General features: G+C 45.8%; 1 protein-coding gene across 3 annotated transcripts; it reads right to left on the bottom strand.

Moving 5' to 3' along the window:
• Positions 1-292: 292 nt before the first annotated feature.
• LOC135391400 (zinc finger protein 501-like) lies at positions 293-24903 on the bottom strand. 3 transcript variants are annotated; one of them, XM_064621656.1, is made up of 8 exons: positions 24674-24903; positions 24338-24538; positions 24148-24256; positions 19887-20006; positions 16014-16095; positions 14303-14528; positions 11186-11338; positions 293-10011 (listed from the first exon to the last, which is right to left on the bottom strand). In XM_064621656.1, exons 6-8 carry the CDS (start codon positions 14427-14429, stop codon positions 9284-9286), a joined length of 1008 nt encoding a protein of 335 aa, XP_064477726.1. In that variant the 5' UTR covers positions 14430-14528; positions 16014-16095; positions 19887-20006; positions 24148-24256; positions 24338-24538; positions 24674-24903; the 3' UTR covers positions 293-9283. The 3 variants fall into 3 exon arrangements, with proteins under 3 accessions (XP_064477726.1, XP_064477727.1, XP_064477725.1); XM_064621657.1 differs by lacking the exons at positions 24148-24256; positions 24338-24538; positions 24674-24903 and adding an exon at positions 20156-20266 and having other exon boundaries at positions 15961-16095; XM_064621655.1 differs by lacking the exons at positions 24148-24256; positions 24338-24538; positions 24674-24903 and adding an exon at positions 20156-20266.
• Positions 24904-26347: the final 1444 nt, after the last annotated feature.

The raw sequence follows: 26347 nt of genomic DNA, 5'->3' as shown, positions 1-26347 counted from the left end.
GATCACACGTATGACTTCTTTCCTGCATTTAGATCGCCCGTCTGCGATGCTGCAGGTTCGTGCTGAAGCTTAGTACTGCAGGACAGAGATCACATCTGTGTGGCTTCTCTCCTGTGTGCGTCCGTTTACGATGTTGAACGTTCCTACTCACACTGAACTCTGCAGGACAAAGATCACACTTGTGTGGCTTTCCCTCCTGTGTGCGCCCATTTGCGATGCTGCAGGTTCGTGCTCAGGCTGAACACTGCAAGACAGAAATCGCACGTGTGTGCATCTGTTTGTGATGCCGCAGTAGTCAGAATTTTTTATTCATACTCACATACATTACAGAATATAAGGTAACAGTGCTACGCCTCGCCTCTGATGCAGTCATGGAATATACACAGAAAAATAGAGCAAATACCGTGCTAGGCGCATCCCGCGCGTAAGACACTAAATTAACATGAGAAACAAAGAATTACTAGCACAAGGTACATTGATACACAGTCCACATAAAGAATGCGAATAATATACAACTACTGGCTTCAGTACCTAATACACAACAAAACATAATATAAATAACTGTACACATTGTGATGAAAGCTCTCGCCTCGAGATCGAACTGTAGGTGGCGCTGCGGCGGAGCTCTAGTTGGGATACGGCACTATCCGGCGCGGCAGGCGCAGGCTTTTCTACGCGTGCTTCGCAGTGTTCCTGGATGAAATGCCGCTGTCAGTGCCTCACATATTGCGAAGGTGTTGAAATGCGCTACTTAGAACGCTCAAAAGGTGTGAAACTTGACAAAAGCTTCTGCACTGCGAAACGTAGAAGTCGCGAAGTTCTGAAAAGAAAATCTCCTGCGTGCTTTCCAAGGGAAACACTGCCAAGTCATTCCTTTGTTGCAAGCCAGATTTTGTTTTGGTCTTTTGCTGTTCTCGATCAAATATTTGTTCGTCACCTATATAGCTGTCTTTCCCTCTTCCTTTTTATCTTAGATCGGGACAACAAGAATTTAACAAAATAAAAACTAGTCAAAATTCCTGTCTACACTGGTCTTGGCAATCCAAATGTACAAGTGTGCAACACCGCATCAGGGCAGAATAGTCCAATAGCTACTGAAGCCCTTCGCTCTAATTTGTGTGTCGTATACCAACGGTGGTTTCACGTCGTGCGAGTCTGAGAGAGGTTCGAGATTTGATTCGTCTCCTGTGCAGGCATTCGTTAAAAGGTGCTAAAGTATGTTACAAGGTGATCGCACCTGTGTGGATGGTGTTGACTTTGTGTGGGATGCTACCGGTTATGTAGGAACCACATACAAAATAGTTTTTGGTTCCAGTGGCAGGTATATCACGTATGTGAGAGACAAAAGTCAAGCGGTCAGATGATATGAGATGAAAGTTTGAAACTCACACATAACACTCATGTCATACATATATTCATGCATTCATATATTCCTCGCATTCCACATATTCATACATTCGATACAACTTGTGTTTAGCGCGCGTAGAATATAATAACTGGATTTTAAGAGGTAAGATAGAACTGCTAGTACAAAAACCATTCTATAAATAAGTGAGACATCGTTATAGTACTGATGAGAAAAAAAAAACTGTTACAACACTGAACATTGACCTTAGCTCTTGGTATATTTTGTTTGACACACAGAACCGCAGTGACAAAAATGACAAAGGCCGACTGGAATCCCCATACTGGAACATATGCACATTCTGTAGTTTTCTGGCCTGCTACGCACGCTTTTGCTGGGAAGTAGACAAGTTCAAAAAGTTCTCCACGAACCCTAACACTATTTAATATTTTCATTAACGACGTCCTTGTCGAACTGGACTCTACCAAGAAAGGGATGTACCTAACACACGCAAAAAAAGAAAAAAGAAGAAAAAAAAGAACACAGACGGAAGCAGAGAGAACACGTGTGTAACGACCCTAGCCTTTGCAGACGACATCACCTCGATTACGAACACTGCGGAAGACATGCAGAACCTTCTCAACCCGTGCTCGAATATGGGAAACGCTGAAGGCGTTCGCTTTGGCCAGGAGAAATAAAAAATAATGAAATTCGCTTCATCACCTACCGAACATTTCACTTCCAAAATTTCGAGCTGGGGTTCACCGATTCGTACCCCTACGTAGGAGTAATGATCGAAAACAGAAAGGACTACTTACACCAACACGAGCTAAAAATCATCCACAGAATAATAATAATAATAAAAAAGGGCCAAATTTGGCATCTATCGCGTCACTCCTACCAAGCATACAACGTCGGCAAACTTCCTATGGAAGGCAATTGCAGTGCCTGCTGCCACGTATGCCAATGATACAATGAAACGACAGGAGCGACAACAACAAGAGATTGGGAGGTAGATTCTCCATGGCTCCTTTGCTATACCAAGTCCTGCTATCCAGGGCCGGTTAACGTATCCGTTCCGGGAAGCGTGATCAAAGAGCCGGTACCTAGGTAGGCTAGCCCACAGGCCCAATGACACTTATAACACAAATATTTCGCTACCTCCGGTACACAAACGTCCGCACTAAATGGATAAAAAGAATCAATCATATTCACCGAATCTACAGCAAGAACACCAACAGGCAACTGGCCAAAAACGAGTATGAATGGAACAGGAAAATAAGAAAGGAGATGAACCTCATAAAAGAAGATATCTGGCACTCAACTGTAAGGAAAAAGGACAGTATGAGCAATTACGCAGCAAACAAGTTGGCTCTGGCCCCCGAGAAATTGTACAAAGGAGACCAACCAGCGAGGAGATCATCCTGAAAACGAAACGTCTTCTACTAACTTGGGAGAAAGCAACACAACAGATAGCCAGAGTCAACCTACTCAAAGAACGTTACTGCATTAACTAGGAGGAGAGCCCCTACGGACTGCACATTCCAAAACCGGAACTCATAACCAAACAGGGACAAAAGGCATGAAGACATGAAGCCCATGGTCAAGCCGGTAGCCAAGTCAAACATATTGGAATCAACAAAGGGAACCCGAAAACCAGCGACATCTCCCGAACAATGCTGTCGTTAAACCCTCTTTTTCAAGACAGTTTTTTTTTTGTCTAGTCTTAGGATACTGCCCTGTTTCAAAAGGAATGAAGTGACCCTGAACCTATCGGAATTCCGTTTCCGCCACCTTTGAGGGTGCCAACTCGGTTGGAGCCTTACACAAACCTGTCGTACAACGGTTCTACCGTCCGCTGTGCTTCAAACATGTGCAGTTCCACTATGTTATTTTTGTGGTGAAGGGAATGGTTCTAGAGGGAACACAAACCAAGCACGAGTGCTTCAAAAGTGAAGCGAAGTTTTTGTGTGAGAACACTTCATACTTGGGCAAACGTGTCACATAATATACATTTTACAGTCACCCTCCACAGTTTTCCTGACACAGAAATGGCTTCTGACCATCAAGAGAAAAGGTGATTTAAGCATTGAGAGAGCAAACGTGTGTTCACGGCACTTCAAAGATATGATATCTCATGCGTGCCACGTGAAAGACTGATTCTTTATGAATTTGTGGTGCCATTATCCTTCACACTCAATGAGCAGAAGTATGACAGAAAACCTCCTACACGCGTAGCACTCAAGGGAAAACTATTGTTAACGTACGTCGATACAAGAAACGGCTGTATAGTTTAACGGCAACTGACCATCGATAGTGTCAGTTTTGTTCGATATGTTTCCGCTGCATACAAGGTGTGCCGAAATAAACTTCAGGGTTTGCAATGAAGATAAAACAAATAAGAACAGTGTCGGGAAGCTAAAGTAAATGTTAGAGGACGTATTAACAGGGTGTCGGAGCGAACCGAAAACCGGAACCGAAAACCGAAAAAAAACGCTATTTTGGTGCGAACCGGAACGGAATCGAAACCGTATACGTTTTTTTCGCTCAGGAGGGAAACCGAAAAATATATATAACGGTTTTCGATCCAAGAAAAAACTTCGCCGGTTTGGACTACGGATAGGCGAGTGAAACAGACGTCTTGTGCTCTGAAGTAATGTCATGGATACTATACGAGGGTTACGGTTACCGTGGAATGTATGTCGGTATACTATGACCCTTAGGCTCCCTTTGTAATGGTTTATCGTTGGCGCACGCACACAGACTTAGAGGTACATGTGACACTCTAGCAATGTGCCGTAGTGTTCGTTTTAATTCGATCCCCGCAAACTCTCCTCAACTCCAGCGACCCCAAGGGGGCTGCATGACTGCTTCTTTATCGGTAATGTTGCGCAACGCGTCCCTTGTTGGAGAGCAGCTAAGTTGAATACATTTACGTATACGCGAGGGCAAGCCCGTGCGAAGTGGCAACTCTTTTGTGGACAGGACACGAAGAAAATAAAACGAAGCCGTCGAGCGCGTTTGTGAGTGAAGGTGTTCCTCGATTTGCGTCCTTCTCGTGCGGTGGTGCTTGCTGGCTAGACAGTAGCAACAGACATTCGGATGGGACGCGATCGCACCAATCCAGCAAGAAAGTACTTTACTTATGACATCACGACAAACAAGTCCGTTTGTAGCATGTGCTTCAAGAAAGGAGAAAGCCCATTTGAACAGACAGTAACCTACAGGAACCAGGAGCTACCAATTTCACAGCTGTCTATTCATATTAAATACCATGTATGCGGAATATAAGGGTTTACATTTTGTAACATTGATTTTTTTTTGTGGGCATGAATATTCCTAGCAGAAGCGGAACCGGTTAAAAACCGGTATGAACCGTTATTTTTTTGCTCCGGAGCAGAACCAGTACCGGATCGTTTATGATGTAACCGGAACGAAAACCGGAACGAAACAACGTTTCGGTTCGACACCCTGCGTATTAAGCCCAAAAATTTTATGTCGATACTTCTACTTCGTCTGTTCCTCTGCGGTCGTACGCGGCGTTGCAGACGACATCAAAACCAAGTGAACAAGTGGAACTGAATGTAGACTCGTACTGTGCAATGCCGCATTCAACCGTTTCGACGTCCGACGGAAAGAAGCTGAAACAATGGTATAGCCGATTGGAAATGTTAGGCAGCGGCGGTTTTTTAACTTTCACGATTTATCCGCAGAGAAGTGGGCCAAGTGGCAGTACCGACGTAAAATTTTTGGGCCGTCATACGTCCTCTAACGTCTACTTTAGCTTCCCGACACTGTTCTTATTTGTTTTATCTTCTTTACAAACTTCGATGTCCACTTTCGTGTGATAAGGTTTATGTGGGCCAATCTGGCCGGTGCCTAAATGAACGCTTAATGGAGCATAAGAATTGTGTAAATAAGACAGGCGGGGGTACCTTGCATGAACACGTCAGGGTCTGCGGTTGCGCTCCGGAGTTTCCGAGAACAAAGATTAGAGGACGATTTAACTCCAAAAATGAAAGAGAAATTTTCGAGGCCTTTTTGATAATGAAGTATGGGTCTGATAAATGTGTCAGTGAGCCGTCAATATCGCTAACTAGGGAAGAGTTTGGGTTCTTGGAATGCAGACTGAAGGCTGGAAGTGAGTAGTTAGATCTGATTGTTCCTCGTGTTTATATGGCCCCACGTGTCTTCCGTTTTGCCCCCTTTTCCCGTCCTTACCATTGGTTATAAATGTGCTTGTGTTGTTCAGTAAAAACTTGTTGATAGTGGAGCCTCTGTTTGTGTGTCTTCTTGTGTCGTTGTCCTTGTTTAGACTGCTCCTTGTTCTCCGATTCGATGTTTAGCTTGGCAAACCCTGTAGTTCTCACACAAACTGTACTGAACTGCCTAAATATGTCCTAGGGAGGGATGACAAAGGAGTGCAATGACAGCGGAACGATTACCGCGCCCCACTAATGCTTTCAATGCAGCACTTGCGGCATGGAGGCACTTGAAGCGCTCGCACGTGGTTCGAATTCCTCTCTAAACGCCTCGTCTCACCACGTATGTACCGTAATTTCACGCATATAAGCCGCACCGCAGATAAGCCGCAGAATGTGTTTCTAGGAAAGTTTTGAAAATTTTCTGGCAGATAAGCCGCGGGCAATACGAGATGACTGATTTGCGCGACAAAGGAGACCATAGAGAAGGGCATAAACCCTGGGGTCCATACTCCGGGGTCAGCTCAAGAGTTCTACCAACAGTTGTGCCCTTGTTGGGAGCTTCTCATGGATTGATGGGTCAGTGGTCTTCAGAAGACATAAATCACTATCACCTCTTTCATTAAAGCTTGCTTAGGGGAATGCACCAGGAAGATCAATTTACTCGAATGTAGAATGTTACGCACTGTTTGTGCATCGGCAGGGCAGTGCTGTTCCAGAGACACTGTTGGCTCTTTTGTTAAAACTGGTGTATGGAGGAAATAACAGAAAAAAATAGTCATCAGATAAGCCACAGAGCGCCTGTGGGAAAAAAAAATTGCGCGTAAGCCGTTGCTAATACACATGAAATTATGGTAACACAGTGGAACAGCACGTGTCATTCATGACTCGCAGCAGAACTGGTGCACGAGAGTCGTGTGTATCGCTCGGGTCGCGGTGGCGCCTCCAACGTGGCGAAATTCGAGAGATTTCCGCACGCGGTATAAGAGGGCGCTTGGTTCCGCACAAACTAATCGATGGATAAGCAAGGAAACCTTACGCTTACAAAAGTGAAAATGTCCATTAACAACAACAGATAAAACAGTATGTGGTTTGTACGAAGGAATCCTTAGTATGAAATAGGTATTTAAAGAGATTGAAACATTTATTTTACTGAAAAACAAGCTTTCGGACGGAGTCCGTCTTTCATCAGGTGCGATGCATTGAACGCTTGGTAGAGATATTTATACTAATGTACATCAGAGAAAGGGGACAAAGAAGGTGGTGAGAAGGAAATACAAATTCTCATTAAAAAGGACTGAGGGCACGAAAAAGAAAATACAAAGGAAAGCGATGTACAGTAGGATCATCAGTTTTTTAGCCTACGGTAACGCTCATACTGTACACCGCTTTCTTTTGTATTCTCTTTTTTGAAAAGCTTGTTTTTCAGTAAAATAGATGTTTCAATCTCTTTACATACTTATTTTATTCACTTGCGAGTGCTAGATTTCTCCCATTTTTTGCCTGTTAGAATCCTTAGCATGCTCCGCGGAGCTCTTCTCTGTGCTATTGGAAGCGGTTGAGGTTGAAGGGCAGCTCGATACGTTAACCCGCACACGTGTAATGCGTAACCTAAATGTGATTCAATGAACAGATGTAAATTTGTAGGAAGGTAAGTATAGCAAGAAAATGCCTAGCTCTGAACGACGTATATAGATGAAAGGTAACTGAGAGACACTGGGTATGCAGATAAACACGAAAAAGTTCTCAAACACAGTAATAGCTTAAAGGAACTCACAAAGCCATCTCAAAAATTTTCCGTTCAGAACGCTTTGTGGAAGCAGGTAACTTAACCTGATGATTAACACAAAAATTTTCTCTGTATGCGATATTTTTCATAGAAAAAAAAAAACACTTGAACATCGCAGCGCGCGTTCCTGCTCGACTCCTTCAGGGTTGAACGAGGAGGAGAAGGAAAAAACGTCATCGGTCACGTAATAAAAGTGGAAAGCGGCGACGGCACTTCTTTCTGGGTCAGTGCTGCCCGGTTTTCTTTTCTTACTTTCTTTTCTTTTTTCCTGCATTCTCCCTGTTAAGTGATGAATAAGGAAGGACCTCGATATTCCTGGTCCTGGTTTTTGAAATTCATGTTCTATGAACTGAAGCTGCGCTTAGTGCTGCACTGTGTTTTTATTTATTGCCGCCAACAACAGAACAACAAGTCACCACGATAACGAACACCATACAAAACACAGACATGGACAGAACAGCGTTTAACTGGCACATGAAGTTTATTTTCATAGTCCACCTAGTCCGGAAGGTTGCGGGAGAAAAAAGCGAGGTGAAGCGACAGGTTGACCCATTTTTGGTTAACTTTGCTCGGGGAGTTCAATGAGGATCGCCTCCACAATCTCACGGCCTAACCTTGAATGGTATCTGCAGACCAATGTTTGTTTACTGTATCTGATAAATCAAACAAAAAGCAAAACGAAACCTCTTCCACCCCTTCTGCGGCAGGGTTCAGAGTGAAAAATAGCAGACGACGTTCCACTAAACCAATCAGCACTTTCACTTTCCCGACGTCAAAATGACGCGAGTGACTTGATGGCTCGTACCGGGCATTGCCACTGTTGCACACGGTCGCGATTTTCAAAATCAATTTCTGCGATATTTGTGCATCTGTTGATGAAATTACTTCGCATGGCGCATTTTAATAGGCATACGAACCGCTTGGTTTAAAAAAATGGTAGTGATTGAAGTGCTTTCCAAGCTCCTTTGATTACAAGAAGCCTCCTAGACACCTAACACCTCCTGGAGGGGAAGGAGAGCTAGAGAGGATGAAAGGGAGAAAGGTATTTAGGAGGCTTCCTGTTATTAAACCATTACTGTATTTGAGAACTTTTTCATGCTTGTCTGCGTCTTCGGTGTCTCTCGGCTATTCATTCTTTCATCATCGTGCACCGGTCAGTCTGTGCCCTTTAGTTCATATAGAAGTCTCTTTTGAGACTTCGTGTTGTGTCTGTCCTTTCGTGTTCCCTAGTCTCGGGGTTTTACATTATGCATCAGCATCGTGTTTGCGCCATCTAAGACCTTCGTGCAAGCGCATTTGTTGAATCAGCTCTTGAGATAAAAAGGAAACACTTAAGTTATCGATATTTAAACATTTCTGATGGGGATGGAATATAAGGTACTTAGATTAAGAAAAATTTTAGGCCTATTTATTTGATGACAACCATAATGATAGTTTTTCCAGAACAATGTTGGCCTCTCAAAACAGTCCTCAATTTGTGTCGTCTGCATAAAGCATACACTCTTTAGTTAGAAAGTTTGACAAGTCTTTATAAAGACCAAGAAAAGGAAGAGACCCAAAATGGAAGCATGAATGGTGTCTGCCAAGGCTGAACTCTGCAGGACAGAGATCACACTTGTGTTGCATGGCACCTGTGTGTGTGTGTGCATGCGCACGTGCTTTTCTTTGTAAGCTGTTTGGTCCCAATGGTCTTGGGAACCTGGCGAGCTCTTTGATTCCCCCTCTCCATTGTTTCGCACGTCTTCAGTTGTGAGGAATTTTTGTGCTTTAAAACGCTGTGCCCAATGTCCGTTGTGGGAAATTAGAGCAACAAACAAAGAACGATAAATCGTTAGCTCACGCCGCAAGACAATTGAGTATGAATATGAGTGACGCCACAGGACTGCTTTAGGTCTGTAACTTGGCCCAAGCTTGCCACCCAATGCAGGCTGACCAACGCTTGGCAACTCACTGGCCAGTGTATAGACCCGTACTAAGAAACGAGCTGGTTGGCCAGCATGGTGCTAACAAAGGCGAGCTATAGGTCAGCCAAACTGTTGCCAAGCTTGGCCCGACCTGTGACTGTAGCACGGGAGGACCGAGGTTCCTCTCCTGTGGCTTCTCTCCCACGTGTGTCCATTTGTGACGTCGCAGGTGCCTTGCCTGGGTGAACTCTTCCGGGCAAAGATTGCACTTGTACGGCCTCTCACCCGTGTGTGCCCGACTGTGTTCACGTAGCAGCGAGTTCCTGCTGAAGACCGCGGAACAAATATCGCACTTGTACGGCTTCTCGCCGGTGTGTGTCCACGTGTGTAGCCGGAAGTCCTCCTCACGGCTGAATGCTGCAGGACAGTGACCGCACTTGTAGGGCTTCTTGGCAGAGTGTGTCTGACTGTGCTTGCGTAGCAGCGCATTCCGGCTGAACGCTGCGGAACAAATATCGCACTTGTAAGGCTTCTCGCCTGCGTGCGTCCATGCGTGTCGCCGGAAGGATTCCTCGCGGCTGAATGCTGCAGGACAGTAGCCACACCTGTAGGGCATCTCGCCGGTGTGCTCCACACTATGGTTCTTGGCACTCACGGACTGGGAGAACGTATCTGGACCGAGGTCGCACTTCAGGCCCGTCGGCAACGTTGGATCACAAACGTCCGTGGGTTCCTCCTTGACATGGAGTGTGAGAGTGCTTGCTGTTGCGTCTGAAAGTTCACAAATGGGACAGTCAGGATTGAGATGGGTTCCTGTCGCACAGCCAAGACAGCAATACTTGCTCAGCGAATTGTCGCAGGCAAGCAACCTCAAACGATAAAGATTTAGCGAACTCAGCTGGTCGTTCGACCCCACGCCAGTGCAGCGAGCCGGTGCAGGGCCTGCACATGAAAGCCGTACCAGTGTTGCTTACACCGATCTGCCCAGCCGATCACTCTAGACGGTGCCAGTGTCGGCCAAAAATCCAAAACCGCGTTCAACCATCGCTGCGCCGCACGGGCAACACTGGTAGCGGGAGAACTCATGCAACTGGTGTGGTAGATGGAGCCGTGGTCGCAAGATGACTACTTGGACAAAAAATCTGCAAAATGCCTCAGTGTAAACCTGGGTGTAACTACTGCTACTGCTTGAGTTGTCTGAACTCGACGAACTTGTAGTTCAGTACGAAGTAGTAGTACTTCAGCACTAGATCCGCCAACAGGTGGATCTACTGCAGATGCCATGGCAGCCACGTTGAGCGAGTGGAAAGGAGGGTGAGAAGGAGCAGAATCGGAACTGGAGAGTGGGTGTACCGTTCCACGCCACCGACATCCTCGGTGTTGCCTGACCTGCACTGATGCAGCGCTCGCAAACGCATGTTGCACGCGAACAACCGCGGAAAACAGGATGCGTGTAGCATTCAGAACCAGTAGGACATGGGCGCTTTTCTTGCACCAGAACGACCAGCTGAATTCGTAATTATAAGAAGGTACCGATAAAATGTACAAGAATTGTGAATTTAAAGTATTAATACATGAGCTTCTACGTCATCGCATTACTAGCAGCGCGTGAGCACTAAAGAACTGCTTATTGCACAAGCACGAGCAGCGCTGTGGTGCTCATGCACTGCGAAGAACGCGATGAGATAGAAGTTCACGTATTAATACATTCAACCCACAATTCTTGGACATTTTATCGGTACCTTCTGAACTGCCACGCAGCAGACATACTTTTGTTAGTTTGTTAGTTAAAGAGAAGATGCACATTTTCTCCACAATGCAAAAGCCTAAGTCAGAGAATGATAAAATGAATGAAGAAGCATTTCTGTTCCATCCCACTCTTATTTCGCACAACTTGCCGCTCCAATTTTTATGACTATATGTCAAATGACCATTTTTCTATCACCTTCTGATGTGGAGCCGTGGCTGTGTTCTGTATGGTCCCATTCCGCAAAAATTGCGGTGTCATAAGGCTCCGTTTTCACTTCTACCGTCGGATGTTCATTCCAAGAGTCGTCCCGAGGTTCTTCTTTAATGTGGCACAGTCCAACTGCTGCCCCTAAAGGGTGAAGTAAAAAAGGGTGAATTGAAAACAAAAAGGGCAAAGAAAAGTCGCACTGCAGAGCGTCGTGTGGCAGTCGTGATCGCCTTTCAGTGAACTAGTCGGGATCTACTGCAACTTATCTGTACAGTGAAGACTCGCTACTATGACCACAGCCGATCCCGCAGATTTCGGTGAAAACATCAATATGTTCCATTAGTAACCACCACGTGTTACCAGTCATATCATGCCCCTTACATAAGCCTCGAAAAGTAGAATATTATGCAAACTGGCGTAATGAGGCATTTTAAAGTAATGTGCATGCTTTTTTTTTAATGTCTGATGAATACGTTTGCTTAGTGCAGTGGTTCCCAAACTTTGCCCCTCGCGGCCCATTAAAAGTATATTGGCGATACCGTTGTGGAGGTCTCCCAATCTAAGCACATGAACCCAAAATGATACGGCGATGTTTTATTGGGGCTACATTCACAGCGAGTTCCCCGGGGCCAAGCTTGCTCAATGGCATGTTTCGCTCACCAACAACACATGCTAAACGGTTTTTGTTACGTTTCTGGCGTGCAGACATCACCGCGCGGTTCACTGTGAACGTGGGGCTGTACAGGCATGCAGTGATGGCCACTAACTACTTCTACAGTAATTTAACTATAACTACTAACTGCTTTGCAATGGACTAGTCTAACTAGTAGTTCAACTACTTTTCAGGGGAGGTATATAAAACTACTACTGCAATGTATTTTAACTACGTCTCTAACTATTTAACGTTGTCCATTAACACCAATCCCATTCTGTAGTGTTTTTGGACGCCCAAATATGAATCACAAGCAGCGATAAAAGTGAAGATTTCGTACACATGCACGGCACAATTGCACTGCACCTCTGTTCTCATCAAACAAGCAGATCTCGGCAGTTTTGACTTTTGCTCACTCAAGTTCGCTCACCACCCACACAGTTCTCTGCTTGTTCACTCACGCTCACTCACCGTCTGCTCAGCTCTCGGTTCACTCATTCATGCTCACTCACTGTCCGCTCAGCTCTCAGCTAGCTCAGTCAAGTTCACTCACCACCCACCCAGTTCTCAGCTCGCTCACTCACCGTCCGCTCAACTCTCGACTAGCTCGTTCACGCTCACTCACCGTCCGCTCAGCTCTTGGTTCGCAAAAGCATCTTGCGGTCTTATGCCTGCCCCTTATCTTCCCTCACCCCCAGGGTCACGTGAGCACGCAATTGAGCGTGAGTGAGCATGAGTGAGCGTGCTCATGAGTGAGTTTTGCCGAGGTCTGCAAACAAGTCGCTCAAGGTAAAAGTCGGAAGCGCAACTGTGTTGTAAAGCTTGCGGCAAAATCGGAAGTAGTTAGTGCCTGCAGTGAACATAACTATTGTAGTTAATTGCTCAAAATAGTAGTTGCACACTACATTTCTGCAAGTAGTTGATAGCTACTTTTTAACTATAATCTGGTAGTTTAACTACATGTAGTTAACTACTGGCCATCACTGCATGCATGCCACGACAGAAGCAGTCACTGTGGCCTTCAGTGGGAGTGAGTGGACCTCATAGTACGAGAATAGGGCAGCTGGCAGGGAGTACGGCGTCGACGAGCGTTGAGCGTCTCTATTAATTTTGTTTGTGCATCACTGGTTTAGCGCACAAAGCAGTCGCGTCGTATTACCCGCGGCTTATCTGTGAGGCGGCTTATCTGCAAAAACATTTTCAAAATGTATCTGAAAACGAGTCCTGCGGCTTATCTGCGGTGCGGCTAATACGCGTGAAAATACGGTACTTCTCATTGTGCATCTTACTGGCCTACTTAACAGTTTTATAGGAAGAAAACGGGATGTTAAAAATGACTTCTGTGCTGCTTTAAAGGAGCAATGAGGTGACACTTCACGTTGCTCAAAATCCTGCCTCATCTGTCTGGTTGTCCACCAGGAGTCACCATGCAAAATATTTTCGCTCTGCGGTGTGCGAGGCGGGACTGAAGAAAAGGAACGTCTGGGTTGCCAAGTGTGGAAGGAAAGTGGAAGCTGGCCGCAGCTCACTCCAAGACATCTTCATGCGCCAAACTCTTGAAATAAGGATGCCGCAGTCGGAGTAGCAACAAATACAAACATTTAATGATGATGAGATGTATTTACAGGCATGTATAATAATTTAGGATGGTAAAGTGCCGAATAGGTCGTCGTAGGACGTTCTATGAATGACGACAGACAATTACCATGTGGCGCACCACCGTAAAATACTACGGTGGCATCACTTACATACATTGATGATGGGCATGTCAGCTGACAATGACAATGACGCTGACAGGTGCGATATAGCTGTGCAGTCCGATTAATACAAAAAAAAAAAAAAAAAGTGACGACACTTTGCTCTCGTGACGTATTGGAGGCTCCGTGCCCCGTTTCTTTCTCTGCAGCCCTCACGCTGCTTATACACGTCTGAGCTGTGCGTCACTGGTCACATGAGGGTAGTAGCGTACGTCACGACGTCCTCTCATTCTGCGATGCGCTCTTTTATGAGAAGAACGATTTTTCAAAGGTGTGAGAGAAAAAAAGTGGTGGGGTGACCATAGTGCTCCTTTAATGCGTCGTATCTAACAATTTAAATACCATGTCAATGATGTGGACGGTGCCCAGAAGAAGAACAATTCTCTGTTCGAAATATCGGTGGCTGTTGTCCTGAGGCAATTGCCTTCATATTATTAGGACGAGTTCTTCAAGAATATGTTCAACCAGTTCAACTTCTTGTTATGCAACTAGTTGTTTGTGACACTGTATTACTTTCTCCTGTGTTAATTCATTTCCTGTTACTTTTTTTTATTACTATTTTATAATTTTCATCGCAGTGATGCTTTCTTCATGTAATGCCACAAGGCCTTAGGAGCACCACAATAAATGAATAAAATAAATATTCCAGTAAAGTATTCTCCACACGAGCATGAAAATTTACCCCAAGTCGCTCACCTCCTAATGCAGACTCGCTGCAGTGCTGCTGGAGCGGAAACTGACCCCGCTCTGGCAGGCACGCGGCATCTGGGGCTGCCAATTTCACATTCGAGACACCATTACTGAACTTTGGGGTCAGCTCCATTTGTGACAGTCGCGAATCCGAGGGGCTGGACAACACGACGACTGGAATGAACGGATATCTCAAGACTCTTCTTTAGTGTGAAGCCAGCACCTCTTGTCCCTGAAATGATACAGAACTAAAATATAAAAATAAAGATACCGTAAATAAAGATAACGTATTTTCTCGATTATAAGTAGGGAGTGACTTTTTCGGGTTAAATGCCTTTCTCAGATTCGGGGGGATCGGGCGCTATTTTTCGATCTGTAATTCGGGGAGAAATCGGGCGATAACTGTGACTTCGGGTGTTATCGGGTGTTTTTGTTCCTCCTCTTGTCTATTAAGTCCTTTCCTAATCTCTCTTTTTTGTTTTGCTTTTTGTTGTTGTTTTTTCGCGGGATCGTGGCCTTCCAGCGGTAATCCCCGTAGGCATAGACAGTGTTGACACATATGGGTGTATCGCTGGGAACGTAAGTGACCCATTCTTACATGTGTTACACGTGGCAACCTTTGTTTGTCTTCAGTGGAAACGTCACTTGAGGATTTCATAGTGACTGGAATTCTGGGAGAAATCGTGTTTAACCTGAATTCGTCGGAGGTCAGTTCGGGGGGGGCAATAACCGGGTGGAATCGGGTTTGACCCGAAAAAGTATTATAGTCCTCCCTAATTATAAGGCGACCTCCTTTTTTTTTTTTTTCCAAATCGAGTGTTCCAAATCAGGGGGTCGTCTAAGATTCGAATACTGTAAATATATTTTTATTCGCGACGTATTAATTTTTGCGAATTTCACGACCGCTAAAAAATCACGAAAAATTGTACTCACGAACAAAGCTTCACGTTTATCCCGCGGAAGGTAAGAGCCCCGCGAAGAGCTTCGCAAATGAGAGACTGCATGATTAATACACCGCGAAAATTAATACATCGTGAATAAAAATACGTTTACAGTATGCGCGCCACAACGAGGTCAACAGGAGAGAGGCGGGAGCGGGCGACGGGATCAGCCAATTGCACGGCGCGACCAATATCGCGTGTTGTAGTGTCAGCGCGATGCAAATACGGCAATACGGGCAAAAATGGGAGCGGCATTCATTCACTGTCATAACATTGGTCTCCGGCATATGGACGAAAAGTTAACACTTTCGTAAGTACAGAAACAATTTAGGCAAGGCAGTTTCAAGTATCGGAAATAAGTGTTACAAGGTGGCTAAAACAACACGGAGAGATCAAGAATTGTGCCAGCGCAGTGAATTTTGGACACTGCACGCAATTGTGCCTGACGATGTTGTCGTGCACTCTATGAAGGAATATGGTCTTTCTAACTTTTTGGACAGAACGGAGGACAATGAGCTGTGGGCAGTAGGCAACAAAGAACACAGTAACGTAGAAAGTGATGATAAATAAACGGCATTGTGCATCGATTCCAACTGCTATACTGTCTCCCAATCCATGTTTACTTTTTTTTCCAAATTCGTGTACCCTAAACTTGGGGGGTTGTCTTATATTCAAGGTCGTCTTAGATTCGAGAAAATACTGTATGCCAACGCGGATGCTCACAGAATGTGAGCTGAATGTTGCTGAACGGCGTATCGACCAAGTCAGACACTCACTACGCCTCCGTGTGTGTGCGCATTCGTTCCAGTTACGGCAGAAAAGGGTTCTTCTTTGAATCACTTGTATCTGTTGTGTCCCCTGAAGAAAGAAATTTTGTGTTAGAATACTTCCTATAGTTCAAATGATTGACACTTTGGAAGACCTAAAGAACGGAGTTCAAGGTAACTCGTTACTAAAGCGTGAACCGCATAGGGGCCCGAAAAGCGTCTCATTTCTTTCCAAACCGAATTCGGGACAGAACTTTTTTCGGAGAACAGAATTCCGTGCCGAATTCGGCAGGTTTCTCCTCCGAAATGGGAAATGACGCCAACCGAAAACGTAGAAGCATCCAATGGCTATCCAGCCGGAAGGAGGACCATAGCGACGATGACGTAGCAATGGGGTTGACTGTTGCCGTGTGTGCGACTTCTACGCCTATGAATACAGGGATTATCTCATTGACCTGGATGGTTGAAAGGCAATGTTCCCCCAAGGCCAGAAGTCTTCGGCCGAAATTCGGGTGATGCAGAGAAAAGTGATGCAGAGAAAAAAGTTCAGTCCCGATTTCAGTTCGGACAGTTTTCGGACAGTTTGTTGTGCCATGCAGTTCACCCTTAAGTTCAAATTTTTTGGCAACTCGTAACTTAACTCAGTATTTTTGCGTCGTGGTAACTTTCAGAGGAACTCGTTTCTTTTTCAGGTAACTTTGCCAAAGTAACTTCAGTTAAGTTCCAAGTTACTATTAATTCACTTTTTACTCGTGTCCACATATTTTCTTGTTTTCCATCCGGTTCTTTCATGGCATTTTATGCCATAAAATGTGATATTCAATCAGTGACAGTATTCTATTCAGGAAGTAAGAACGGCTGCCATTGAAATGAAGCTGAACCATTGTGTACCCACGGGGAGTAAGATGCAAAGCGTTGGAATTGTTGGACATAAACGACCTGCGTGTTGCACTCCTCCACAGGCAATTCAAGGTCGAACTCAACTGCTCGCATGCGCTGCACCTGTGTAGTGCTATTTTCTGTCCGGAGTAATTTGGAAGTAACTTGTTTTTTTTAAGTAACTCCGTAACTACGAGTTACATTTCAGGAAGAAGAAGTTCGTTATTAACTTAGTTACATTTTTCACACGGTACTTAAAGGGGTTGAGACAGGTCATCTCAGGTTATGCCAGATAAACGTAAAAAACGGTTCTTTGCACGGATGTGAACCTGTATTGGAAATTTCACAGCGAAGGGGGTAATAGAAGCGGAGAAAATGGGCACCGTGAATACCGAAACTCATGGGGCTCTGATATCACAGCGCGCGCTGCTACCAATGAGGCAGCACACGAGAAGTCACTTGCTTAAGGCTGCCAATGGGAATGGACTCAGCCCTGACCTCTGTGACGTCTGCGCTTCGCTCAGGAGTGTGGTCGAGTGCTTGTATCTCGCTAAGTATGACACGTAGAACAATAATTCTTTTTTCCTCAGTATTCTGGCGTGCAGTACAATGCGTCCATGATGTAATTAACAACATCTATGAAGGTGTCCCAACCCCTTTAACTCGTAATGAGTTCTTTTTCACGGGTAACTTCCCCATCTATGATAAAGGATGGTACTCCCCTTCAAGCTCTTCCTCGCCAAGAGGAAAGGGAGCAATTTCTGTGATGGATAGCTTTGTGGATAGCTAGGAAGGATTTCATCTGCCTATCTGGGCCCACTTGCACGAAACCTTCCTAAGTGTAACACTTACCAAGTGTTGCGCTAATGCATTAGTGCACTAGGTTTAGGGTTGCAGTTAAGTGGCTTGCACGAACACTTCGACAAACGCCTTAAGTCAAGTGTTCTAAAGTGGATCGTGGCTACGAGCAGTAGCAGTTTTCCGAGGGCACTCATTGGTAGAAAGAGAACTTCCGGAGTTCATCCCAGGAAGTCATGCGTCACTGCACGTTTGGATTGTGGGAAGTCGTCTGCTTCTGACGTTGCACGTAAACAGTTAGGTCACATTAGGTCACTTGTAGCACACTTTCGTTAAATAAAATAAAGCCTCTGGCCCAAAGTATGTCTCAAATTTCTTGATGATGGAGAGATTATCTCCACCAGCAGTGCCGGTGAGAGGCACCTCGCGCGGCGACCATTTTGAGAGATGTTGCTAACGAAACTCACAAAACGTACAGCACCCACAGCATTAAAAAATGAGACGTTGTTAGTATTGCGAGGAAAATGCGTACTGTATTATGAGATACAGTTGGTGCCGACGACGAATCCTCGCTACACGGTTCATAGCGATTGACATGTTAGTCCTAAGCTTTAGTGCGGTAGTTTAAGGGCGAAACACAAGTACGACAAAATGCACGACCAGTTTCGTGTCACGAGTTGTCGCGTGCTGCATCAGCAGACACATGGGTGGCGACATCCTTACGACATGTCGCTCTGAGCCGCCGTGTTGCTAGAACAGCGCGGCCAGAGATACACTCGCTTACACTTTATTTAACATAACCAAATGTGCTCACAGTAAAAGAGAACAATTCATTCCTTATTTCACGTGTCTTTCAAGGCGCAACACGACTAAATCAGCCACTGTTCGCATTCAGAACACACACTGTCCGCCATTTTTTCTCGGATCCATCGCATCTACCAGAGAGGCAGCATCATTGGCTGCTTGGTTCATGACGTCACTACATCCGCACGACAACCCACCGACGGGCGCGGAGATATCTGAGCAGTTTTGTCGCGCTGCGACTTGTCGCAGAGCGCTGCTGCGATGACCTATTTCCCCAGAATCAGTCCCAGGATGCTTTGCGCTGCGTCGCACGACGGGTTGCAAATTTCGTCGTGCATGTGTCTCAGCCTTTAGGGTACTCCTAGGACCCTTGGCCAGCGTCCTAATTTGCGCGGAGCTAGCACCACCACTTTAGTGTTCTAAAAGTTTCGTGCAAGCCACTTACAGCTCCGGCACTACACTAAGGGCCATTTCTCACTTGGCGATGTCCGACACAGCGTCGTGAGCGGGCGGCAGAAATAGACGCGCATTTCCGGAGTCGGTCGAGGAGAGACGTCGAGCCAAAAAAACTGCCTTGCCGAACTTCTTTCACGACGTCGGTGAGAGCTGCCGAGAACGACAGCTGGCAACCAATTAGGTGACACAGAAAGGCCACGCCCCCTGATTTTTCATCTGCTTTGGACGACGCAAGGCCACTGTGGTGGGAACATGAAAATCGTGCACGCTGATGGGGCAGCGGAAATGCGCTTCTACTTCCGCCGCCCGCGCATGACGCCGCGTCGGGCGTCGCCAAGTGAGAACTGACCCTAAGTGGGAAACTCGTTACATTTTACGCTAGGTTCGTTTCGTGCAAGCGAGCCCTGGTGGGGAAGTCCATTTCAATGAGCACTATTGAAGTGGTGCAAATTGCAAATTTTGAAATCAAGTCAAATACGAATGTCTTACAGATACCGAGAATTGTGTTCGGACTGTTTCCTTCAATTTCGAGTCAAATACAAATAATTCCCGGAAGGAACATTTCGAATATATTCCGAACATTTGGGCAATTTGAACACACTTTGGGAAATTTTCTAACTTGTGCATTGGGAAACTGCTGCTCCAAGTGGGGGAAAATCATCAGCGAGATTAAAATATCGCAAGAAGAAGAAGCCCATACTTGACATATTCTAGCACATGTTACATTGCTGGGTGAGCAGCCTCTGGTTATTTTGCTTGCATTTGCGCTTTCTGTACTATGTACATACTACAAAAATTGTGTTGTTTGTTGTTGTGTCTGTCATCGTCTTCTACCTTGTCTCGGGTTTTCGAGTCATGGATCGTCAACCAGCTCGCCTGCTACCTAACTTTCCTTTCGTTATCGAATCCTATAGACTATACGACATACGACGTGATAGGACCTACCGTTTTGTACAGTTGAAGCCTTGTTTTTCTTCACTGAAGTGAGTCTGCCATCTTACACCCACTCTGGCATGTCCCCTGAGATACTGTACTAGGGTTTCGCTTTTCTTACTCGTCAATATCCTAAAGCACAGAGGTAGATACGGTCACGATACGGTCACATACACACAGAGACAGATGAAACAAAGGAGACTATCCAAATATCAATATTCACAAGGCACCACATTTCTAATCGTTCTAAAGGACTGCTTATAAGTAGACCCTTGGACTACCTGCATTATCAGAAGCTTGAACAGTCCACGATTTATTCTCCCATTCAAAACAATTGTAGGACATTGTTTACATTCATTGCATGGAACACGGAAGAAGGAAAGTGGAGGCGAGGGTAGGAGAGATGGAGGGGGGGGGGGGGGGTATGTAAAACATGTAAATAGTGATAACGCGCCAAAGACCAATAAAATTGTAGATTAGGGCATAGAAGTTGAATGCTAAAATTTTAACCTTATCTCACCTGACGTTAAGTTTCAAATGTACCGTTGACAAAAGCGTAATCCCGACGGTTAGCGTCGTCTGCTATCGTCTACCATGGCGCTGGTGGGCTGGTGCGATCGAGATCAGTGGCTGGTACAGAACTTGCCGCTGACGTCAAGCATTTAAGTTCGTTTTTGATCGTTTTCTAAACACATCAACGTTCAATGTAGATGATGCCTCGAAGACACAGCGGTAACGAATGCGTGGGTGGTACATGGTACACATTTGGTACACCGAACGGCTGGGCTCAATAAACGACTTTCAGTTTGTCCTTCGGGCTTCAAACACCTCTCATGTGTAATTCTTCACTGCTGTGTCTTCGAGTCATCGTTTTATCTGTTATATCTATAGAATTTTCATTGCAATTTCGACGCAGGACACGGACTTGAACTAACTTATCGGCGCGTGATTGACGACGATAGCACCACGTTAACCCTGCGATTTTTTGGCTTGGTGTATAAAAATTGACACAAGCCTATATATATCTGCAACTAAATGCTTAAAAATTTGTTCCAGTCACCGCGATTTTATTGCTCTTTAACATATGATCATATTTTGTGCGGTAGCTGCTGGCATATGCAAAAAAAAGCAAAAAATACACCGTTAAAAATATATCTCCTAAAATAAACCGCTTACTATCCCCGCTTAGAGATCACCGTTTAATAATCCACCATTAAAAATAAACTGTTTCAAAATCCCCTCACCATCTAGCACGGAGGCGGATTGATTGCAATTTGGGCCGGGTTAGATCAGGTTATGTTAGGTTGGTTTAGTTTGGTTTCGGTTTAGTTTGGGATAGTTTAGGCTAGTTTGGTCCTGTGAGTTTAGTTGCCAAGACCCTTGCTTGCAGTTCGCCTTGATTGGGGCTATACCACATGACTCTAGCACAGTGATGGCGTAGCCAGACCTCCAAGGTAGGGGGGGGGGGGGCTCTATACGAAAACCCGTCCTACTCCCCCCCCCCCCCGCTGATCCTGGGTGCGACAACACACAATACTTGTGCACACCGCAGCATGCAGTTGAAAAAAAAAACGAACATAATTGATTTGGACATTCACAATACGATTATACTGTGATGTCCAATAGGCCTGTTGCGCTCAAGTTTGCCCGGCGACGCGAGCGCCAATCGGGACCCAAGCGGGAGCGGGAGCAGTGACCATCGCGGAGAAACCGTCAGCGAGGAAACCATCATAACGGCCCTCGCTTTCGCCGACGACATAGTGCTAATAACGGAAACTGCCGAAGAGCTCCAGGACCTCCTCGAACTATGCAGTGCGCGAGGCACGGCAGATAGGATGAAATTTAACATAGAGAAAACACAATTCATGAAGTTCGGAACGGCCAACAACACCCAAATTGGTTTTATATCCAGAACAAAGAAATCCAATCTACAGATATATATACGTGTATCGGTGTTACCATTGGGAATGCCACGGATTACTTGGCAGAACACGAGTGTAAACTGCGCTGCGAAAGGTTCGACAGAAGAAAGGCCTAACTCGGCACTTCGGTAGGCACTCCTACAACCCTTATGCAGTGGGCCGACTGCTGTGGAAATCGACGACAGTACCAGTGGCAACATACGCAAACGAGGCCATCTGCTACACAAAAACACTGTGCTCGCTCTGTCACACAGAGATGCTCGCTTCAAATCCAGATACCTCGGACGGTTAATCCAAAGCCCAGAAACCAGCTATATAAATCGTGTCTTCCGTTACATTCGCTACACACGCCACAAAACCCGGTGGGTGAAGAGGATCAACCAGATTGACCAAATTTACAGCAGAGGGACAATGAGACAGAAAGCGCAAAATGAAAGGGAATGGACTAGAATAATATCAAAAGAGATGAACCAAACCGAGGAAGAGCGCTGGCAGGCAGCAATGGGGAAAAAGAAAAGCATGGACATGCATAGAAGAAATAAACATCAACACGCAACGGAACAATTCTACAGGGGAGACAACCGAGGCGGCCTACTCTTCCAAGCACGAACTGGATCATTTGCCCACAAGGAAGCGCATTGAAGAACTTTTCCATATACCGACAACGCAGAATGCATACTTTGCATGACGGGCAAAGACGAGGACCTCCACCACATAATGTATTCATGCCGGGCACTACTACCAACGAAACCGAAACCAGAACCGCTCCAAAGACTGCTAGGCTTTGAGAGTGACACCCCGCCATACATTATTGAAACTACAAAGAGACACCTGGAGGCTTGGGAAAAAGAATGAAAAAGAATTAACGTATTGCAAACATCAGCCACATCGGGACCAACGGGAAGGTCGGATAGCATCTCCCAAAGAAACGCAAAAGACGGACGACTACGAAGCCGAACAGGACGACGGAAGCAAGACGAAACCAGACGACCGGATCACGGAACGCGAGCGACGCCCCACGACGACAAACTAACTGACCTTTCGTTTTATTTCTGTTTTACATCTAGACTTCCGTCTAGTACTGCGCCTGTGGTACTCTCGTACCTGCCCTGATTCAAAAGGGATGAGGCACATTTGAACCTGAACCTGAACTAGTCTGAGTCCTGAGTCTGAAGAGTCCTGAGTCTGAGTCTGAAGAGTCCTGAGTCTGAGTCTGAAGAGTCCTGAGTCTGAGTCTGAAGAGTCCTGAGTCTGAGTCTGAAGAGTCCTGAGTCTGAGTCTGAGTCCTGAGATCGTGTGTGTTTTCGTGTTTTCTTTCCCCTGTCTCTGGGTTCCCTTCGTATTATCATGTACCAGCTCGCCTGCTCCCTTGCACTTCTTCTGAACTAGTGACTGGTCCACACAGCCAGGCAGCCAAGCATGTGTCGTGGTTAAATATGCCGCCTTTCAGATTGCGAACGCACGGCAAACCACAACCCAAATCGTTGCGTCGTTGCTACCATAACAGATTCCAAAATGTCAAAAAATAAGGTTTTATCGCTTCCTCGGGAACCCTTGGGAGACAGAAAGGTGGAAAGCGTCTGTACACCGTAAAAACGCCGCGAAGTTTCCGCTCTGCATTCCACCTGGAGATAATGTAGAGTTATACCCAAACAACTTGCGGTAGAAATTAACTTGGATATATCACACATTCTGCCAAACAGTTATTACTTTCTGACATAACGCATGCAGATTAGAGGGAAATATGAAAGGTTTACTGTGGGCATCGACTCCCGCCGGGTCTTCTTACTGCTACGTTCCAGGGTCTTTGTGCAATGTGATGTTTACTTCGAAAAAAGCAATGACCTTACTTATTTATGACCTTACTTACTTACTTATGTTCTCCTAGAGACCCGCTATGAAGCTACCCCATGGCCTTTTTTTTTTTTTTTAATGCTATAATGGAACACCGTGCGTGTCCCTCTTATGACCTTTAGGAGACTAGATTCTCCGTTTGCTCTCCCGTTACTTTATTGTCGAAAATGCCATTCAGAACCCCTTTACAGTCCCACTGTAAGGCCCCCCTCTGTTCAGACTCAAGGACCTCAGCGACTGGACAAACTATGGCTGGGTACGCGTGAATGATATCACCAGGCGGTTTTGTTTTTGCAGCGGGGAGACATTTGGTTGATATACCTGTACAGGTAAACATTACACAATCAAGGAGAAATATATCAGATGGAAGCTGTTTATTACCTGTTATTATTATTAGCTGTTATTATTTAAGACCAATAAAGCATTGTTTTGAGGCACCGTACTAGGTACACGGTACAATACTGGTTGATGAAACATATAAAATGCTGAATAATTACCATTAACAGAATAGCCAACGATGCAGCAGGGTACAGCAGCAGCATTCGGTAGAGAAAGATCATTGGCAAATGATCAACGATGCAGCAGAGGTGACTGTAGCTTCATCAGCTTTAAAATGAAAGGTTTTTAAGGTCTGCACCCGAGCTCCTGTCTAAAGGAAAGCACATTGTCCACATTATACATACGTACTCGGAAATAAGTCGGCGATACCCTTTGTCATGTCACGCCTGCGGCTTTGAGCTTGGCTTGCCCCTCTTTTGTGGCTGCACGTACATGTTGCGTCTGCTTCCTTGTTCAGGTAGCAGCTGCTGCCGCGTGCTTACATTTTCCCGCGATTCCCGCTTTACAAGTACACGACGCAACATAAACTGTTCACGGGCACTTGGACACCTGTGATGGAGAGGTACCGAAATCGAGTTAAATCAACTTTCAGTGCGGGTAAAATGTGCATTCAATGTTTTTCTGATCAGGTATATCATTTTGGTGTACAGTTAACAAACATTACGTACGATGACGCTGACTCACCTCGAACCGGACGTTATAAACCACGCTGTCCTTCACTTCTTCCGAAATGCACTTTGCTTTAACGACGATTTCGTTACCGTCTGATGCTTCGTCGACGTCGAAAACATTGACTAGTAACTGGCCCTTCGAAAGGTGTGATTCTCTGAAAAAAATCGTCAATGGCCTCCGGCTTTTCAAACCCACGCAGGATGCGATACATTGCTTGCTTGCGCCAGAGCGAAACCCGCGAAACCGAAACAGTCTTGAGTGCGGACCATTGTTTCGATTTGCTTCCACATGCGGCGCTGTTGTCCGCTGATCGCAACGCCGCCTGGCCGAGAGCTACAGGCCCATGAGGTGGTGTCACGAGATTGGAAGGATTTTGAAAAGCTCATACTTTGGAAACCATTGAAGTGTGCCGCTTAGATAGACGCCATGAACAGTAAGAACCTTCGCGATCGTCACACTGCCCCCCCCCCCCCCCCATATATTATTTTCTCTTCGGATTTGCACGATTTGCGTGGTTCGGTCAGTGGCAGGTAGGGGGCTCGGGCCCCCCCAAGCCCCCCCCCCCCCCCCCCGTGGTTACGCCACTGCTCTAGTAACTGTAGGGTGGATTTGGGGGATTCTGAAACTGCCACCGATCGGCACGTGAACAGACTCTTCACAGCTGACTGCAGTTATTTAGTATTTGCGTCCATTTTTTATGACGGTTGTTTGACCATTTTGCATTTGAGATATATATTTTTATATATCTCAAATATATTATATTTTTTGCAGAGTCTTCGTCACACGCTACGCGCGCGGCAGCTCCACCCGTGCTACTCAAAACACGAAAGCACGAAAATCAACTCGCCGTCTTGCACGACAGTTTTACGAGACAATCCTACAATGCCATAAAGGGGAGACCTAAGGTCAAAGGGTCCAGTCGACAGCTGTCCCACGCGTAACTGTTTCTCCCTAACGGGGTCATCCACGGAAACCGGGACGGTGGCGCCCCGCCGTAGGAAGCCAGTAAATATATTCAAGGTAGCTGCGGTGAAACCGTAGCCTTAACCGTGGATTCCTTCCTTTGTGTTGTGTCGTCTGTTTTTCGTCTTTTTCCCAGTCTCGGGTTTTCGTCATGGATTTTTGTGCGTTGGTTTTTAAGCGTATATTCTGGGAGATATATTTTTAACAGTGCTGGACACCATATATTTCTGGACACCATCGGACTTTGTTCGTTATTGTGAAGGGGCTCGTTATTTTATTCCCCACATCCCCACCAGCAATGGGGTAGAGTATCGCCTCTGGCGATGAGCCTCCCCACTCTCCAAAGTCAAAATAAAGTTGTTGTTTGTCTGCTACGGTAGTCGTACATACGCTTCTGCGAAGAATTCAAATTTCCATCGTCCAATCGTGGCGTGCCGATGAGTAGCGCCCCTAGCGGATCGTGCGGACGGGCTCCTAGGGGCATAGCTGGGCGAACTCACTCATGAGGGCCCTCATGAGTGCCCCTCACCCTCACCTCACGCCTTTGAGGTGAGGGTGAGTGAAGGCAAGCCCGCGATCAGGCCATCCGTCAGTGCACTCATGAGGTTCTTACCCTCATGAGGTCTCCTGTGAATGCACTCATGAGGTCTTACCCTCACGAAGTCTCCTGTGGGTGCACTCATGAGGTCTGAGGGGCGCCAGGTCTGTGTGAGTGAAGTCACT

This window comes from Ornithodoros turicata, chromosome 4 (assembly GCF_037126465.1).
Source record: "Ornithodoros turicata isolate Travis chromosome 4, ASM3712646v1, whole genome shotgun sequence".
Taxonomy (NCBI): domain Eukaryota; kingdom Metazoa; phylum Arthropoda; class Arachnida; order Ixodida; family Argasidae; genus Ornithodoros; species Ornithodoros turicata.
This window is presented reverse-complemented; position numbering and strand designations above follow the sequence as displayed.

What these genes read in the sequence shown, in the direction of transcription:
- LOC135391400 (XM_064621656.1), bottom strand. Translation starts at nt 14,429, where the DNA reads ATGGAGCTGACCCCAAAGTTCAGTAATGGTGTCTCGAATGTGAAATTG. An exon ending in CAGCGAGTCTGCATTAGGAG is followed by an intron (nt 11,339 to 14,302) that starts GTGAGCGACTTG and finishes TTCACCCTTTAG; the next exon opens with GGGCAGCAGTTGGACTGTGC. An exon ending in CCACGGCTCCACATCAGAAG is followed by an intron (nt 10,012 to 11,185) that starts GTGATAGAAAAA and finishes GTGAACTTTCAG; the next exon opens with ACGCAACAGCAAGCACTCTC.